Source organism: Sus scrofa, chromosome 4 (genome assembly GCF_000003025.6).
Source record: "Sus scrofa isolate TJ Tabasco breed Duroc chromosome 4, Sscrofa11.1, whole genome shotgun sequence".
Lineage (NCBI taxonomy): Eukaryota > Metazoa > Chordata > Mammalia > Artiodactyla > Suidae > Sus > Sus scrofa.
The window spans coordinates 40,110,986-40,131,546 of NC_010446.5; the positions used below are offsets into that span (position 1 = coordinate 40,110,986).

Consider the following 20,561-nt stretch of genomic DNA (forward strand, 5'->3'; position numbering starts at 1 on the left):
ATAGGCCGGCAGCTACAGCTCTGATTCGACCCCTAGCCTGGGATCCTCCTCCATATGCCGAGGGAGCAGCCCAAGAAATGGCAAAAAGACTAAATAAATAAATAAATAAATGAAATACTCCCTCCTTTAGAAATAGGACTTCCCCAGATTTTTAGGAGGTTCATGGCTGCCCACGTAAAGACTACACTTCCCAACCTGCACTGTAGCCACATGACTCTGTTCTGACCAATGGGATGTAAACAGGTGTGTGCACACTTGCCAGACTGCAGCCTTAAGAGGCATGGACATGTCCTCCCTGTGGCTCTTTCTCCTGGCCAGGAGACAGCAAAGATGAAGCTGCCATCTTGAAGCCACAAGTAAGAGCTGCATGTGTGCATGGTAGAGCCACCCCACCAGCCCTGTCTTCGGCTTGTTATGTCAAAGGGAAATAAAATGTCTACTTTAAGCCACTATATTTGAGGATCTCTTTTTACAACAGCTGAGCTGTTACCTTAATTAGCATAAGTCCTGGGAGTGAAGCTAAGAACGGAAAGCTGCACTGAGAAACATGTAAAACCTGGGGCCTCACACTTGAGCCTCTTGATGCAGCCCAGCCTGAAGACAGAACTAGTCCTTGACTTCTCCCTTATCTTGGCCAAGCAGTTCCTGTTTACACCAGTCTGAGTTGGGGTGTTTGTTACTTGCACATGGAAGTGTCTTAACTGCTATCACTCAAACGATGATGGCTTAATGGGCTATTGTTACACCTACTGGTCCCAGGATCTTCTCAGCATTAACTCTCGAGCCAACCCCTTCTTCCCAGTCAACACTTGCTTCCCTGACTCAACACCAGGCAGAAGCCAACGCAGCTATTCTCCCTTCTCACAGAACTGTCAATTGACTGACTTCTATAAACGAAACTTACTTTCTCTATAAAGCAGTGTTTCACCAACTTTAATGTGCCTCTGAGTCACCAGGAGTCTTGTTAAAATGCAAAGGAGAATTCAGTAGTCTCCAGGTGGAGTTTAGGATTCTGCATTTCTAATGACCTCCCAGGTGATGCTCAGGCTGCTGGTCCAGCGCCTACATCTTGACTAGTGATGCCCCACAGCAGTGGTCTGCAAGCCTGGCTACACAGGAGAATCACCAAGGCAGCTTTAAAAAAGAAAAACACAGAGTTCCCTTCGTGGCTCAGTGGTTAACGAATCCGACTAGGAACCAGGAGGTTTGTGGGTTCGATCCCTGGCCTCGCTCAGTGGGTTAAGGATCCAGTGTTGCCATGAGCTGTGGTGTAGGTTGCAGATGCAGCTCGGATCTGGCATTGCTGTGGCTGTGGTGTAGGCTGGTGGCTACAGCTCCGATGAGACCCCTAGCCTGGGAACCTCCATATGCCACGGAAGCGGCCCTAGAAAAGGCAAAAAGGCCAAAAAAATAAAAATAAAAAAGAAAGAAAAACACTAAGCCCACACTCAGGAGCCCTTCTTTATGTGGTCCTGCTCCATCAAGGATGAGGACCCTCACTCACTAGTTCTCAAACTCTAGCAGGTCCACAGAATCACCTGGAGGCTTTCAAAAACCCAGACTGCTGCCTGCCCCCCACCCCCCAGAGTTCTGACTCTGATGGTCTGGAGTAAGGCCCAGAACTCGCATTTCGAACAAGTTCCTAGGTGATGTAGATGCTGCTGTCGGTCAAACCTCTGACCAAAGGCTAGTGCGAATGCCTTCTGCCACAGACCTAGAACAAATGCCTTTATCTGCCAGTTGTATCCTATCAGTCCTCTGGAATGGCTACCCATCAGGGATACACTGGGAGAGGGGAGCAGAAGTTACACTTCCACTTCCTCACCTTCGAAGATTGGTCTCTGTGCATGCTTAGTATTCTGTAAAGACACCTTTAACCCTATCGTTGCCAACATAATAAGCAGTAATGCTGAATTTTATTCTGGCTGTTACAAACTCAATGGATTTAGAAGCCTATGAATCACAGCAAATGGCTTATTGAACAGCTCCCTCAGAATGATGCTTCTTCAGACTCTATTGTGAGACAGATACATGTTGAGTGGCAGTTTCTAAAGGGTCAGCATTTTAATGTTATCCTGCAGAGCCGTTTTTAAAAGCTTTGAGAACTCGGGAATTCTTAAACCAGGCTCCCCCTCCCCGCCCAAGTCAATTAAAGATACCCCCCCCCTTTATTCAAGGGGTGGAAAACTGGGTCTCAAGGGTTGAGTGAGGGCAAACATGCTCCCAAATTAGATATCTGAACCAAGTAAACTATGAATAGATTAGATAATGGGCCGCTGCTTTTTTACTTAAGCAAGCACTAAAGACAACTCAGATGTCTTATTCACAGGACAGCCTAAAGCACTTTCTCTTCCCGACTCCAACCAGAAACAGTAGAGTTCCATGGAATTAATGCGACTTGAACCAGGTCCAAGGAGCTGAACTAGAGAGCAGTTACAAGAAGTGAGCCATGGTGAAGGCGCGTGTGAACGGCTTATACATGATCAGTACATTGAGACAAATCTTAGAATACATTTCCAATCAGTACGACACAGCATCTCTCTGCTCAAAGCACGAACTCAGGCAAATCTAATAAGCTGACCAAACACACTTTTCTGCAACCAAGCCAAGAGGACAAGCGTGCGTTGTTCCCCTAAGGAGAGTTTTCCAAAGGAAAGGGAAATACTCCAAATTTTTAAAGACATCCTCCGATACACTGAATTTATACTGGTAGCATCATTCGCCTTAAAGAGCTCTCAGACGTATCCGAATCCACCAACGGAATTATCAGAAGAGTATGAACCAGGAGAAAAGATGAAGGGGAGGAAAGGAAAAAGCTGGGAGGGAGCAAGCATCTCCCAGTTCTACTCATCTCAGGCTGTGACTCTGTCCTGGGAAACCATCGCATTCCATGTGGCTGTCACATGCAGAAGCAAGCATGGTTTGAGAAGACAAACATCTTACCTGCCAGACTTCCTTCTAAGCAGGAGGGGGAGACCAAGAAAAACAACCAGAGCAGTGGTTCTCAGACCTTCTGGAAGTTTAAGAGTCACCTGGGGAGCTTTCACAGCTGGCTGGGCCCCGCCCCCATAGATTCTGGCTTAATTGGTCCTGGGTGGGGGTCCAGGCACAGCTTTTAAAAGCTCCCTGGGCGAAATCAATGTGCAGGGAGCACTGAGAACCACTGATCTAGAATCTGCTCTTCACTATCCGCATGAGAACTAAGAGCTAGAGAAGCAAAACGCCTCCTCTTTTCACTAAAACACAACAGCTAAAAAACAGAAAGAGAGAGAGATAGAAAAAGAAAGAAAGAACGAAAGCAAGCAAGAAAGAATGAAAGCAAGAAAGAAAGGGAAAATAATCATTCGCCCTCTCCTTCTCTTTCCTACCTGGCCCCATCATTCTTCCCTGTCTCAGCTTCGCAAACCTCAAAAGAGAATGAATGCTTTCTTCTCTAATCAGCATATCTAATTAGCCATCCATTTCAATCAGTGTCAATGCAAGACCAGCGCCACCTCTATACCAGGTACGGACCTAAATGCCTGACATGCAGTCCTCATTAATCCTCACAGCATCTCGTGAGCTGTTGCTGTGATGCACCTCCTTTTCACAGGTGAGAAAACTGAGCCTCTGACTCAGTTAACCTGTCCCAAGCCATAGAGCCAGAGAGCTGCAGAGCTAGTATTTAAAGAGATGCCTGTTCATTTTTTTCCTTGGTTCTCCCATCACCAGACAGAAGCTTGTGGAGAGAAGCCTTCAAGGTAAGATGCTACCTGTTGGAAAGGAAATCAGGAAATGGGTGACCCAGACTATCAGGCCAACTAATGCAAATGCAGGGTCTAACTCATCACTATGGGGGGCTGCACCCATCAGACTGCATTAAAAAGTGATTACACATTGGAACATGCTCAGTGCTCTCTTCAAAGACTACAGTATCAGAGTTCCCATTGTGCGGCTTAGCTGGTTAAGAACCTGACATAGTGTCCATGAGGATACAGGTTTGATGCCCGGCCTCGCTTGGTGGGTTAAGGATCCAGCACTGCCTCAAGCTGCAGCATAAGTCACAGGTGCCGCTTGGATCTGGCATTGCTGTGGCTGTGGCTGTAGGCTGGCAGCTGCAGCTCTGATTCAACCCCTAGCCTGGGAACGTCCATATGCTGCAGGTGCAGCCATTAAAAAAAAAAAAAGATTGCAGTGTCATGTCAAGGCTAGAAAAATTGTGGACCTGACTTCTGCTCAGTCACCTAAAATGCAGCTGCATTGCAATGCACCTAAAATGGAGCCAGAAAGGGTAAGAAAATCATATGGCCTGGGCCCAACTTGTATCTCTACCACTTCTTTAAAGCTAGAAAAATTGTGGACCTGACTTCTGCTCAGTCACCTAAAATGCAGCTATGGCAGGTAACAGCGCCTAGCAGTTGCGAGACAATTGCAGGCAATGACTGGGAGGTGCCTATCATAGTTCTAAGTACAGAGCAGAAGATCAGTAATTTCTGATGCTGTTGTCTTTTAATAAAATTTGTTTCTTAATATCATCTCACAGACTTATTTCCTGAAGAACTATGACAAATATATTTCTGTTATTATACTAAGATATACAACATCAGCCCTCAAGAGAAAAATGTTAGGAGAAGAGATACACCTACATCCAATGCTGGCAAAAGGTGCCTCCACCTGGGCTGCACCAAGGACCCTTTTCGCTGAAGGCACTGACATAATTTTAGTATAAAAAATCCAAGAAATGCTCTTCTTCCTAGAAGAGCAGTTTGCTCGCCCATAAAATGTGGTATCAATTCATGAGGATTGTGCTCCTAGTTTTGATTCTTATCTCCAAGAAGCTTTTATCTCCTTTTCTACCTACAAGTCTCCACAACCTTCCCAAGACGTATAAATCAACTGGACTCTGGTTGTTAACCTCTCTGGGGCTTCCCAATCCCAGGGCTCTCAGCCCTCCCCACCAATCAGCCAGAAGGTTCAGACAATAAAGGAATTAGCAGGGCACGTTTTTTGATGGAAATTGAGAAATGATCTTAACATCACGTTATGCATCTTGCACAAAGCACATGAGCCAGTGATGCAGAGTATATAGCATACAATGTATGTTCCATTTGGAATTTCATGGAGTCATCAAACATGTGCCAAAAGTAAGGGCTAATCATAAGTACAGGGAATGAGGGAGAAGAAGGAGCCAGAAAGGGTAAGAAAATCATATGGCCTGGGCCCAACTTGTATCTCTACCACTACCTACCTATGTGATCTCGGATAAGTCAATTCCAGTTCTAAAATCTATGGTTACAGTCTGAAAAGGCAGAATCCAAAAGAATACAATGGAAATCATCTCAACACTTCCAACCCCTTTCATTCACTGGCTAAAACTATTTGGGTTTTTTTGTTTGTTTGTTTGTTTTTTGTCTTCCTAGGTATATGGAGGTTTCCAGGCTAGGGGTCTAATCAGAGCTACAGCTGCCTGCATATGCCACAGCCACAGCAATGCTGGATCCAAGCCAAGTCTGCAACCTACACCACAGCTCACAGCAGCACCAGATCCCCCCCTTAACCCACTGAAGGAGGCCAGGGATCAAACTGCATCCTCAGATTCATTTCTGCTGAGCCATAGCAGAAACTCCTAAAACTATTTGCCTTAACTAAACACAAAATAGAAGTCCAGCTCTCACCTTTAAGAGTCCAAGCTTACAGAGTATGGATAACTAAACTGGATGAAATGTAAGATTTCTTTCTCCTCTGATATAAATATTAATAGGCTATTCAGGTTCTAAATTAACCCAAAAGCAAAATATTATAATTCCCAATTTTGCCCTAAGAAAAAAAGCTCAGAGACAATATGAAACCTCCCATGTGGCTTTTAGTTGATAATACCAGAAACTGGACCATAATATACTGGATTCCAAAAGCTTTGATGTCATCTCCTGTGTCATCTTAATTTGGGAGGACACCTAAGTGAAACGTGACAAGGCTAGAACTACAGTCTCATACGAATTAGGATCTATATATCTTATGACCCATACTTTAGTGCCTGTCACACACCTGTCATCCATGGAAGCAGGGACTGTTGCCTAACAACCCAGTAAACAGTGGCCTTTTGGTTCCCAAACATGTCAAATGAAGTGAGCCTTCAGCACAGATGCACTAACCCTAACAGTAGCCCTTCACTTCACCAGAAATTAGATCCTTACATTAACATTTTGGTAAACTTTTATCGGATGCTTTCCTGCATCTGCTGAGACAATCATGCTGTTATCTCCCTTAACCCATTAATAACCGCATTACCTTTCTGATGTTGAAGCATTCCTTGGATAAACCCTACTTGGACTCATCATTATTCTTCTTATAATGTTGTTGTAATTAGCTGCTGTACTTAATAATAAGCTGCTGCATTTAGTTTGATAATATTCTATTTAAAGGAGTTCCCATCGTGGTGCAGTAGAAACAAATCTGACTAGGAACCGTGAGGTTGTGGGTTTGATCCCTGGCCTCGCTCAGTAGGTTAAGGATCTGGCATTGCCGTGAGCTGTGGTACAAGTCGCAGATTCAGCTTGGATCTGGCATTGCTGTGGCTGTGGCGTAGGCTGGCAGCTGTAGCTCTGATTCAGCCCCTAGCCTGGGAACCTCCACATGCCATGGGTGCGGCCCTAAAAAGCAAAAAAATAAATAAAATAATAAGAATTTGGCATCTTTGATCACGAGTGAAGTGACTTATAGATTTATTTCCTGTGTTCTTCTGGTCTGGTTTTGGCAGAGAATAAATTATCTGTTCTTTGAAAGATCAGCATAACTTATTTGTAAAACCATCTAGGTCTGGTGCCATTTTTTAACTGCATTTTTTGTTTGGATAACCATAGATTCACATGCAATTGTAAGAAACAATAGGATGACATCTCTTGCACCCTTTACCCAGTTCCCCCAATGGTAACATTTTATAAAACTGTAGCAAATATCACAAGGAAGATACTGACACTCATACAAGACACTGACATTCTTCAGATTTCCCCAGTGCTAACTGTACTCATTTATGTTTGTGTGCCTGTATTTTGTTTACACAATTTGATCACATGCACGGGTTTATGGCTACATATACACATAGTAAATACGTATTTGTGCAGATATATATATTTAACATAACCAAGGTTTTACCATATGTAGTTTTTTCTTTTATTGAAGTATAGTTGATTTACAGTGTTGCCTATACAGAGTTTTATTATCCTTTTGTCTACTGTAACAGTTTCCAAGTTATAAACATTCTTCAAATACTTCTTTAACGGCTGTATGATATTTAGTGTATAATTCAGAATCTTGCATTTAACCATTCATCTATTATTGGACATTGCAATTGTTTTCCATTTTTAAACTGTGATAAGTAAGGCTTCAATGAATACATTTACCCAGCTATGATTATTTCCTTGGGAGAGCTTTGTAGAGAGAAAATTACCGGAGAAGCGTTTCATGGACCAGAAATAATCAATGCCATAGTCTCTCACACTGCCCACATTTAGCGACAAGTCTGGAGTGCAGACATACTTCATTTTACTGTCTTCCAAAGATACAGCATTTTTTTTAGACATTGAAGGTTTGGGGCAATCCTGCATCACACAAGTCCACTGGCCATTTTTTCCACCAGCACTTACTCACTTTGTGTCACCTTTTGGTAATTCTCACAGTGTTTCAAAACCTGTCATTATTATGATGTTTGTCATGGTGACCTGTGATCAGTGATCTCTGATGTTACTACTGTAATTGTTGGGAGATGAACATCACCCATGAGACAACAAACCATAAATGTCTTGTGTGTTCCGACTGCTCCACTGAGCAGCTGGTTCCCCATCTCTCTCCTGCTCCTTGGGCCTCCCGATGCCCTGAGATACAAGATTGAAATTAGGCCAGTTGATGACCCCACAATGGCCTCTGAGTATTCAAGTGAAAGAAAGGGTCACACATCTCTCACTTTACATCAAAAGCTAGAAATGATTCAGCTGAGGGAGGAAGGCATATCTGAAATCGAAGACAGGCCGAAAGCTGGGTCTCTTGCGCCACACAGTTAGCCAAGTTGTAAACGAAGGCAAAGGAAAAGTTCTTTTTTCTTTTTGTCTTTTTGCCATTTCTTGGGCCGCTCCCTCGGCGTATGGAGGTTCCCAGGCTAGGGGTCTCATCGGAGCTGTGGCTGCCAGCCTACGCCAGAGCCACAGCAACACAGGATCCGAGCTGAGTCTGCGACCGACACCACAACTCAAGGCAACACCGGATCCTTAACCCACTGAACAAGGCCAGGGATCAAACTCACAACCTCATGGTTCCTAGTCAGATTTGTTAACCACCGCACCATGACAGGAACTCCAAAGGAAAAGTTCTTGAAGGAAATGAAAGTGCTACTCGGGTGAACATACAAATGATAAGAAAGTAAAACAGCTTTTTCTCTGATAGGGAGAAAGTGTAATGGTCTGGATAGAAAATCAAACCAGACACAAAATTCCCTTAAAGCCAAAACTTAATCCAGAGTAAGACCCTAACTCTTTTCATCTCTCTGAAGGTTGAGAGAGGTGAGGAAGCTGCAGAAGAAAAGTCTGAAGCTAAAAGAGGTGGGTTCATGAGATTTAAGGAAAGAAGCCATCTCCAAAACATAAAAGCGTGTAAGGGAAAGCAGTAAGGGCTGATGCAGAAGCTGCAGCAACTTATCCAGAAGATCCAGCTAAGATAATTCATGAAGGTGGCTACACTAAACAACAGATTTTCAATGAAGATAAAACAGCCTTCTGCTGGAAGAAGATGCCATCTAGGGCCTTCATAGCTCGCAAGGAGAAGTCAAGGCCTGGCTTCAAAGTTTCAAAGGACAAGCGGACTCTCATTAGGAGCTGATGCAGCTGGTGACTCTACGTTGCAGCCCACGCTTCTTTCACATTCTGAAAATCTTAGGCCCCTTAAGAAGTTTGCAACATCTACTCTGCCTGTGCTCCATAAATGAAAAAAATAAAGCCTGGATCACAGCACATCTGTTTCTAACATGGTTTTCTGAATATCTTAAGCGCACTGTTGAGACCTACTGCCTGGGAAAAGATTTCAAATTATTACTGCTACTGACAAGGTACCTGGTCACCCAAGAGCTCTGAGGAAGAGGTACACATGTCGTTTCCATGCCTGCCAACACAACATGCATTCTGCAGTCCACGGATCAAGAAGTCATTCTGACGTTCAAGTCTAACTATTGAAGAAATACATTTTGTAAGGCCACAGACAGTGATTCTTCTAGTGGATCTGGACAAAGCAAATTGAAAACTTCCTGGAAAGGATTTTTACCACTCTAGATGACATCATGACATAGGATAAGGTGAAGAAAACATCATTCACAGGAGTTTGAAAGAAATGGATTCCAGCCCTTCTGTGTGAGTTTGAGGGGCTCAAAACTTAGGGAAGGAAGAAACTGCAGATGTGGTGGAAATAGCAGGAGAACTAGAATGAGGCAAGAATATAAAATGGGGAAAAGACAGTCTTTTCAGCAAGCGGTGCTGGGAAAACTGAAGAGCCACATGTAAATCACTGAAACTGGAACACAACCTCACACCATGCACAGAAATAAACTCAAAATGGCTTAAAGACTTAAATGCAAGACAAGACACCATCATACTCCCAGAAGAGAACATAGGCAAAACACTCTCTGACATCAACCATACACATCTTTTCTTAGGTCAGTCTCCCAAGGCAACAGAAATAAAAGCAGAAATAAACCAATGAGACCTAAGCAAACTGCCAAGATTTTGCACAGCAAAGGAAACCATAAAAAACATTCTTTTTTAAACTTGAATGGATGAAGCGTTGCTTCTTAAAGACAAGCAAAGAAAGTAGTGTCTTGAGATAGAATCGGCTCCTGTTGAAGATGCTATCAAGAGTGTTGAAATGACAAGAAAGGATTTCGAACATGACCTTCGCTTCGTTGGTAAAGCAGAGGCAGGCTGTGTGAGGATTGACACCAGTTTTGCAAGTTCTACTGTGGGTAAAATTATCATATGGCACTGCACGCTACAGAGAAATCATGAAAGGAAGAATCAATCATTACGGTAAACTTCACCATCGTTGTGTTTTACGAAAACTGCCACAGCTGCCCCCAACCCCCAGTAGTCATTAACAAACATCAAGGCAAGACCCTCCACCAGCAAAAAGATCACAACTTGTTGAAGGTTCAGGTGACAGTTATGGCATGTCTTAGCAATGATGTATTTTTAAATTAAGGTACATTTGCTGTTTTTTCAGACATAACAGACTACACTTACGAGAACACAGTACAGTGTAAACATACTTTTATGTGCACTGGGAAATCAAAAAACTTGTGTGGCTCACCTTGTAGTGATAGTCACTTTATGGTACTGTTTGTTTTACGCTGGTGGCCTGAAACCAAATCTATGCTATCTCAGAGGATACTATACAAAAATAGCCCCCGTATCTTGAGATAGAGCTAGGCCTCCCCAAGTCAAAGAAAGAACCTCTTTGAAAAAGCAGGCTTCATCATGTATATTCTAGGGCTACCCTCTGAGCCAGAGTTTATCAGATGAGCCCATATAGTATGCCAAGCCCCTACTCTTTAGGGAGGCAGGAAAGGAGGAATTAGAATGTCAGTAACTAACATGGGACACAGGGCACGGATAGGCTACTGTGTTAAAAGCTCCTACCTATTCTGTCTCACCTGATCCTAAGGACCTATTTTAGGGCCTTCCAGTTTATTGATGAGAGGTTAGAAGAAATTTGCCCAAGTTACACAGTAAGTGGATTCTAACCCAGGCAACTCTTACATCCATTGCCTGGGCTTTGAGTCACTCTACCACGCTGCCTGCTCCTTTAGATTCTGGCCATGGTCCCCACAGCACCGATACTGGGTTCCAGTGCTATAGGAAGGAACCAAAGGCAAGGCAGTTCAAGGCCCTTCTCTGGAAATGGAGATCAAGGCCTGAAACCAAAAGAGCCTGAGACCCCTTTAGTGACTTATGCCTCAAAAAAGCCTCCAAGTTACATCAACAAGTCATGCTGTCATCTCTCTAGAATGAAAGTGAATTCCACCACCTCAGCTGCTCTTGGTGCCACATTGACTTACATTAGAAAAGATACAGGGGAGTTCCCATCATGGCGCAGTGGAGATGAATCCGACTGGGAGCCATGAGGTTGTGGGTTCGATCCCTGACCTTGCTCAGTGGGTTGAGGATCCGGCATTGCCATGAGCTGTGATGTAGGTTGCAGACGCGGCTCGGATCCCGCGTTGCTGTGGCTCTGGCGTAGGCGGGCGGCTACAGCTCCGATTCAATCCCTAGCCTGGGAACCTCCATATGCAGCAGGTGTGGCCACCCCCCAAAAAAAAAGAAAAGATGGGAAAACATTAGACATTAGATCATGAATATTCAGAACAATGTATATAATCCTAGTACCTGATGAATACTTAGCTCAAATTAACTGATCACCACCAGCGAGGAGACTCACCTTTTTGTGAATAAATTCCTTGCTCCAGTAATAAAATAGTAAGTATCTGGCAGAAGCTTAATAATCACTTATTGATTAGGTTAATCATAACCTTGCTCCAATCACAGCCTGAAGCATATAGAAAAGATAAATATTAAAAACAAAGTTTTTCTAGTTGATGTCATCATTTTATAGATGGAAGCTGAGCTCTCATTGGGATTAAATTGTTCATTACATGTATGCAAAATCACTTCTGCCTTCAACACTGTACATCTACTTTTGCTGTCTTTATATTCAACAGAAAGTCTTACAAAAATACATATTTAACTCTTACTCTTTTTTTGGTATGAACTTGAGAAAAAGAGTTTTCCTTTAATAACTGGATATCTTGTCCCATGTGTCATTCTTACCGTAAGACTAAACTCTATTAACTGCACATATTCCTGAAACATCAGTACTGTTTGTATTTAACATACCTGTGTAATCATAAGCAACAGCAAAATGTTTTGTAAAGAACATACTGACTGCATCTTTGCAGCATTGTTCACCAGATTCGACAGCAGAGCAAAGAAATGTGAGAATATATTTTGTCTTTAATAACATTCTTCTATAGCGTGGATTCCAAGAGCATGACCTGGCTCTCACATCATCAACAGGTATACCAGTTGTCCTCACTCTGCTGATTCAAATGGGAGATTTCCAACGACTTTAAGGCTTCTCACCTTCTCCCAGTCCTACCAAATTCATTTGGAGATGCCCGAGAAAAAGAGACATACAAAATTTATTTCAACAGTGTTCTTTCCTATTCGGAGGCCATCCCCCTCTAGCCTAATGTTGCCCTGGAAACAGTCAAAATGCAATGGAGATTTTTAATAGTAGGACCCACAACTCAAATTGCTTAAAGGATAAATTCTTCCATGCATTTCTACACTTAAAAAATTAAAATAGGGAGTTCCCATCATGGCTCAGCAGTAACAAACCCGACTAGTATCCATGAGGATGCGGGTTCAATCCCTGGCCTTGCTCAGTGGATTAAGGATCTGGTGTTACTGTGCGCTGTGGTGCAGGTTGCAAATGTGGCTCAGATCTAGCATTGCTGTGGCATAAGCCAGCAGCTGCAGCTCCAATTTGACCCCTAGCCTGGGAACTTCCTCATGCCTCGGGTGCAGCCCTAAAAAGAAAAAAAAAATTAAATTAAATTAAAATAAAATACTTCCTACCTCTACTCACAGCTTCCCAACAGTCCCTCACCTCCCAGGCCACCTCATTCTAGATGCCCAGTGGTGCTCAAGCATATGATGCTGCTATAACTCTTTCCTTCTGAGGTGCTAGAATCTCAACCCAGCTGGAAGACGTGGACATGGGAGGAAGCAGGAATGCACACAGATGGGACGCACTGGACTCCAACAGTTTGTTTATTCTTCACACCAACTCTGTAGTGTTGATGAAACTCAGGCTGAGAGAGTCAAAACAGTCAAAACATGCAAACGAGCTCAGGTCTACCCCCAGGCTGGTGGATTCAATTGACCCCAGACCACACTGCCTTCAGTGGCTAGAGGGAAGCTAGGGACAGACCAACTCCAACTGCCCAAGCCACGGGCACCTGCCATTAAATATGGAGCATCAACAGGTGTTTACTGCAGGGGTCAAAATGGAAACAAGCCCCATCCACCCAACCACCCAACTGTCCCCATGCCAATCTCTAGAACATCCAAGGACGAAGAGGCCTTAAGAACATCATACATGGCTCTTTCAATTCAAAGCCAAGAAAACAGAGCCCCAAAAGAAAAAAAAAAAAAAAAAGCATTTTCTGTGCCTCAGGTATCATTCCTATGGTCCCTCAGGTCACCCTCACAACAGTCACGCTATAAAGTCATTTTGGGGTGCACCTGATAAGCATATGCATGCACACATGTATGTATTTTTTAAGCATTTCAAAGTTACATAGTATCTTGTCCAAGACCTAACATGGTGTTAAATGGCAAAGTTCCAACATCTCCCCCATCCAAGCCCTATGTCTCTATCTGGTCCCCAGCATCACGTAGCTTCTAACCACTGGGAGCCCCAGGACTCATACAAAATAGTATGTAATAAAGGGGTAAAAGTGGGTAACTAGACCAGTGGTTTCCAAATGTGGCTAATTTATTAGCATCATCTGAGATGTCTCCTAAAAATACAGATCAGCCTCCCCCCCTTGCAGGCTTCTGACTGTGTAGGAGACCTTGAAATCTCTATTTTTACATACTTCCAGGGATTCTGATCATCAGTCTGCCTTACTCCTTACAGAAAGAGAAAAACAATGGCAGATCAGTCATGAAAGTCTATCAGGAGCTGGGATTTGAATCAACAGAATTTAAAGAGAGCAACACTGAAGAGGTGGCTATATCCAGGGAGCATTGACAGTGAGAACGGTGGGTGAGCGTGGGGAGACATGATGGAGGGTGATCAGGAGGGATACACCAGGCAGATATCGTGGTCACACCTTGAGAGCAAGGAAACACGATCAAAGTGGTACAGGATAAAGCAAACAGCAGGTGAGGTGAGCATCTGGGCCAGGATGGACAATGATAAGACTGTTGACGTAGGGCACAAGCTGGTAAGGCCCCAACAAAGAAACATCTGAAGGGGAATGCCACCTGGATTGCCAGAATGTGAGCTCCGAGGAGACAAAGGGGCTACCTGGTTTGCTCTCACCTTGATCCTGAGCACGTAGGAGATGCTGAATAAACATCGTGGAATGAACAACACATAGGTGCATTCTGTGGCCATCTAGTCAGCAAAGTCAACAAAGATGCCTCATCAAGGAATTGACGTCAAGACTCAAATCCCAAAGCCTGGCATTAAGATGACAGTACTGGGAGCTCCCGCTGTGGCGCAACGGGGTGGGCAGCATCTTGGGAGTGCTGGGATTAGGGTTTGATCCCCAACCCAGCATAGTGTGGGATAAGGATCCGGGGTTGCCGCAGTTGCAGTTTAGTTTGCAGTGGTGGATCTGATCCCTGGTCTGGGAGATCCATATGCCGCCAAAAAAGGGAAAGAAAGAAAAAAAAAAAGGATGATGGTACTGGCAGAGGTGACTAAAAAAGATGAGCTTCTTTCACTACTTCTTAACTTTTCACTCAAACTTTATTTGGGCTTCTGGTGCATGAAAAATCAAGTGATTCTGAAATACGGGAATGTACCACTGACAGTGGCATGAACAGTGGGTCTTCTGTCTTGGGAAGAAGAAAACGATGGGCCAGGTCTCTTAGTTTGATTTTTGGCAATGAGCAGAGACAATCTCGTGAGAATCTAAACTCAGATGACATTCCTCACATGACCCAAGATCACTGCCAGCTGACATGTGGACAGCACAGTGGCTTAACCGGACTCCCTATAAACTTTAATGACAGAGCTGGCCAGGCTCTGTGTGGCTGGGTCAGCCTCCGGCTCCAGCAACCTGGGCAGATGCCAGGCCCCCTGAAGCTGGCCAGTCCTGTCTCTGGGGGTTTCTGGAGACTTGAGAACTAGTTCTGCCCAAGGGGGGGAAAAAAAATTCTAGATAATTTTTGAAATGCTTTCCAAACTAATGATTATTCAAGGTGCCATGTGTATAATCATGTTACACAGTCCTTCAAATGGCAAACACCATCAAAACTCTATGTTCCCGGTCCCAGGAGGCGGCGTTGGAGCGTGTACTCAAATTCCTCTGCTCACCCACCTTCTGCAAACCTGATCATAATAAGATCTTTCCTTCCTAAATGACATCTACCAACTGCTAATATCCAACTAACAGAGAAAAGGGCTCTTGTTTCCCTAAGATTCCCCACAGAGTTTGCTTCATTACTACAACAGCCCAAATATGTATTTTTAAAGAACTGCCAAAGGTTACATGGTGCCAATTTAATTTTTCCTTCGAATGCAAACTTTCCAATGCCTGTCTTTCATAATACACCGAGAGGAAATGCATGGGTCCAAATGACTTGACAAGTTTCTTTTAATTTAAACACATCTAAGCATGTGTAGAAAATTCCACTAGTTCAAAACGCTTCCTTTTCTTAAACATATTCCCAGGTCCAATTACGTGTTTATAGCCGTCTGCAATGTATTAGTTCTAAAGATAAACAGTCTCTTGTAAAAAATTGATAGAAAACCAACAGCATATCACTACTGCCACACTCTGTCAGTCCTTCCCCTCGCAAGGGCGGTGGGAAGGCTAAATCCACTGCCGTGATCACGCTCTCCCTGCTGTCTCCAGCGCCCAGAAATAAAGCACCTCCAGTTCCCACAGACAGCTCTGAGCCTTGACTGCTGAGACCTCTTTTTTCCCCTCTTGAACTCAGTATAAAATTCCAGAATTCACTAACTGTGGACAGTTTTCCTTTTTCCTTTTCTAAAAAAGAGAGGCTTTAAGCTCAGATGATCACGACTTCTAATTCCCAGGCAACAGTTGCAGTTTTCAAATTAAAATGCACAGGACTGGAAATAATGCACCTTAATGGCTGAACGTTGAAAAACTGCAGTCCTTCAACTTTGCCTACATGTATGCTGCTATACGTGAAACAAACAAGAGACTGAAAAGTCATTTAAATGGATTATTGGCCATCCTGAGCTTGGAAACTGCTTCTATGGAGAAAAACTGACTCACTGGCTAACAAAGATTGCCGGCTACAGTCTCCAAGTTGACATTTTAAAAAATATCTAATCACCCTTTTGAATGATATACCAATTACTGAAAATGGTATCTGCCACAGTGAAAGAGCTCACTAGGAAAGCATCCAGTTCTGGTCGGAACTGAGAAATATTCAAACCCTAAAGACAGGGTTGGGGGGAAAAGATACCACCAGAGAAGACAAGTATCATTCAGCCAAAAAGCTTCCTTAAGATGCAAGGTCAGATTGACGCAAACACCCAAAGAGACGTTCTTCTTTTAGAATCCCCAAACAGTAACAATTCCTGAACAGGACTCAGCAAAAAGGGACCTCCTTAACCCTGTCCTGCTTTTTAGGCAGGCTTCTCCTGAATATCTTTAGTTGGAATTCTCCCTTTGCCCTCTTTTGCAACAAGATGAGCAATAATGTTTTTCTGAAATAAACAGGGATTCTTTTTTCCCTTTTGGGGTGGAAAGAGCACAAAGTTCATAACTGGCTGGGAAAGGACCAATCCTAACAGATAAAACGATCATTTGCCACAGAGAAATGCTGATAAGGCTCAGAGTTTTATTTCACAGCCGGAGCACCCACATTTCCATCTACTCTATTCCGTTTACAATCCTACCTGCTCTCCAATCTCAGAGTAACATTTGAGGACCCCATAGCATACACAGAGGCTCCCACACCGATGAAAAAATGCCCATCTGCTGCTCAGGGCCAAAGAGGTTTCCCGATTCCAAATCGGGTGGGGGGGAATAACAGGCGAGGGGGGGAAACTCATGAAACCACCTTAAAGATGACATTAATTGTCTTCGAAAAGGCAGTTCAGATTACTAGAAATGGACAAGTTATTTGGTGGCACAAGGAGGAGATATGAGGAACCAGAAGGGACAGAAACAGCTGCACTCCCTAACCGAGGTCCCAGACCGCAATGAGGCTGCAGACGTGATCCGGGTGCTGGGATTCCACCCAGCCGGACAAAGCTCAGAGCGCCCAGGTAGGGGCCGTCACGCACAAATCAAAACCCAGGAGGCAGTTCCCTTTAGAGGGCGCTCATTGGGTGTCGGAGGGAAACAAGCTCCAACCCCCGAAACGCGACCCAAAGGGGGAGAAAGCAAGTTCCCACCGCCGAGGCCAGGGAGGGAAGCTAGATGCCCGCTTTCGGGCCCGTGGGAGAAGAGACTCCTCCAAGCCTCGGTGCACCCCAGCCGGGGCCCGCGAGGACGAGCGTGGCGGGCTGGAAGCCCCGGTTCTCCGAGCAGCCAGGCGACCCGAGGCCAAGCTCAGTGTCTCAGGCACCTCACCTCGCCCAGCTGCTGCACTTGAGCGCAACCCCTACCAAAATGCCCTCCTGTTCCTTAGGGCCCGCAAGCCGCCCCCCGACCCTCAAGGAGGTCGGGTCGTTGCAAGACTTGGAGTCCAGGGGTCCGCATCCTGGCATTTTGGGGCGCATCCCGCTCACCCCCCAAGGGACCGACGACTGTGCCTCCGCGGGTAGCTTATCCACGCAGTGTCTGCTCCCTTACCCCAGCCACCCGGAACATCAAACAAAAGAACTTTTGCAAACTTTCCTCTCCGGACACTCGCGGGTTTCTCAAAGCTGGGCCCCATCTCCCCAGAACGTGCATTCAATGGAGTAGGAAAGCTGGCGTGGGGGTGTGTGTGTGCTGACAAAGGGACCCCAAAGTTTCCAGGTCGTTCCTGGGTCTCCGGGAGCGCGCGGAGGGGACCAGTTCTCACGCTGCCCTTTCCCGACATCCTCTCTCCGGCCACCCTTCCCCATCGGTCCTTCCCGGCCATAAAGAAAGACCCTCCGAGGGCGAAGAAGTTGGGAGAGATTTCTGGGGCCTCTGCGGTTCGACAAAACTGCCGTACTCTCTTGCTGATCCCGGGGGACCTCCAGGCAACTCCAGGGAGCGGCGCTTTTCTGCGGGAAAGGGAGGAGGGAAGGGGCGGAGGAGCGAGCGCATTTGTCCCAGCAGATCCCCGGGGGCCGAGCTGACACAGCTGGGAGTGGGGGGCATCCCCCAGGTGGCGCTCCCCGACTCCCCGCGGGCTCTGCGCACCCCGCTCGGCCTCGACACCCTATGTGGCGCGCGCGTCCCCCTCCTGGCCCACTCACCGACTCCGCCGACACGCAGGCCACCAAGCCCAAGGTGAGCAGGATCCAAACGCGCCGCATATTCCCCGGGGATCGGCTGCTCCCAGCCGCCGCTTGCAACCAGAGAGAAGCGGAACCTCTTGCTCAGCGCCCGGCGCAGCCCGCGCCGAAGAATCCGGAGCGGAGCAGCCTCCGCGACCGCGGCTCCGGCTCGGGGGCTCGGGGGTTCGGGCTCGGGACTCCGGGGCGCTCGCTTCTTCTTCCTGCGCCTGCTCCCGCTGCCCGCGGCTGCGCTGGGGGAACGCGGCGCCTTCTCACTTGTTGGTTCCTACACTCCCGACGCCGAGTTGTTGCTCCGGGGAGGCAGCTCTCTGGAGCCTTTCTTGCTCTGCTGTAGTTTTACTCCTCCGCGGACTCCTTCCCCGTGTCGCGGCTCGGTTTCTGATTTTTGAGGAATAAATTAGATGGCTTGGAATGTAGCTGCAGCTGAAGTTTGGGGGCAGAGCGGTGGGGGCGCGAGATCCGCGCGGCTGGAGCTCTGGGAGTATCTGGAGAGAAGCGCGTCCGGCAGGGCTAGTGGCTCCGCGGCTGCGCCCCTCCTCCTCCCGCGCCGCCGCCTCCCTCCCAGGGTCCTCCTCCTCCACCTCCTCTTCTCCTCCCGCTCCCTCCCTCCCTCCCCAGCCAGCTTCTCTGGGCTTCTCCGGGCCACTCGGGAGAGGAGGCGGCTGTGTGACTCCCTGCTAAACCCGGGAGAAATTCCTACAGGATTACACCGCGATTGGCAGCTCGGGGGACCAGTGGCCGCCGGCAGCTCCGCGCTGTGGCTGCTCTGGGTCTGCTCGTCTGCAATCTGTGCTCCGGCGCTCCTTTATTTTCTGGCTTCCTTCTCCCCTTACCCCTTCGCCTTTTCCTCTCGCCTCCCCCTTGCTCCTTCTCTATTTTCTATTCTCTTTCACTTTTCTGGAGAAAGATCGGTGAAGCGACGAGACATATTTAGCTTTTCTGCCGGCTGGAATTCGACCAGTAGCAAGAAGCTGCTTTGAGAGTTGGAAAAAACACACACACACACCAAGTTTACAGATGCTTTCAAGCAGTGTAAAGTGTTCATAAATCGCTAGTTCATGAAAATTGTATTTTAAAAGCGAAAACAATAAACGTAATAAACGTGTGTTGAGCATTTCCCACCCACCCTAACGCCCCCCCCCCAAAAAAAAAATCTGGAGGAAAGCTCCCATAAACCCAAAACGCAACCCTTTAAAAGCTCATAATTTCATTAAGGGCTTAAATACCATTTCTGCCTCACACATGGTTTAAGCCCCGAAGGCATTTTATAGGCTCCATTTCAACATAGAGGTGTTAATGTTTGGAAGCTACAAATAGGGCAATTTGATGAGAAATTGGATAGAGACCCTGAACAATAACAGATTGAAGAGAACTTCAAAGAAAAGCAGGATAAAGTAATTTCTAGTTTGAAGAAAATGATGAGCATGTGTTTCCTGAATGGAAGTAATTGGTCCCAAGTATTTTGTGGTGAAGTCTTTTTTTTTTTTTTTTTTTTTTTTTCAGTTCTGTGTCTCTAGTGCACTACCGGACATGGCAAACTCCCTGCCAGTTTCTACCACTATTTTTCTCTCTAATTTCTGGAGTAAATGAATTGTAGAGCCAGTCTGGTCCTAGAATGCCCACTCCAGGAGACCAGCGACTTTTCTGTCTTGTTCACCACTGTATTCTCATTCCTGTTGCCTAAAGATATACAATACATATTTATTGGATAAACTTTGATCTAAAACTCTATACTGCATAAGAGTTGTGAGCCTTTAAGAAACCTAGATGTAGATATATAGACACCAGACCTTGATACTTTTTGAACTTAGAATAATATACAGTCATACTCTACGGAGGATATTGTGAGTATGTATATATGCATGTGTGACTGGGTCACCTTGCTGTACAGTAGAAAATTGACAGAACACTGTAAACCAGCTATAAAGGAAAAAATAAAAAGCATTTATATATATATATATATACTGTAAATATATATATTTACAGTCATACTCTAAGTGCGAACTACAATGTCTTAGCAACCTCTCACCATAAGAAATCTCAGAGAAAGAAATTTAGAGAACTAGAGAGAACTTTAGAGAATGCTAAGTCTGAGACATTGAGCTCTTTGGGTTTTAAGTCCCAACTACCAAGCTCCCAACAGGCAAATCTAAGGTATTGGCAGCCAAAAAGTAACATGGAAAAATGGAAAAGTGAAGAAAAGAAAAAAATATCAAGGGACTGAGCATTGTAACATCAGACGCTTCTGATTCCACCAAAACTGAGCTGGCCCCTGTGGGTCAGTGTGGGTCTGGCTTGGGTCTTGGAGGAATGAACTATATATTTTTAAAATAGAT

The 20,561-nt window shown here is 45.4% G+C and overlaps 1 protein-coding gene across 1 annotated transcript in view; it reads right to left on the reverse strand.

The window, feature by feature from the left end:
• The window catches only part of SDC2 (syndecan 2), a 125,866-nt gene extending 107,368 nt beyond the window's left edge, over positions 1 to 18,498 (reverse strand). Inside the window, 1 exon segment of the mRNA NM_001315754.1 lies at positions 18,184 to 18,498. Coding sequence (NP_001302683.1) covers positions 18,184 to 18,243 — 60 coding nt within the window. The 5' untranslated portion in view covers positions 18,244 to 18,498.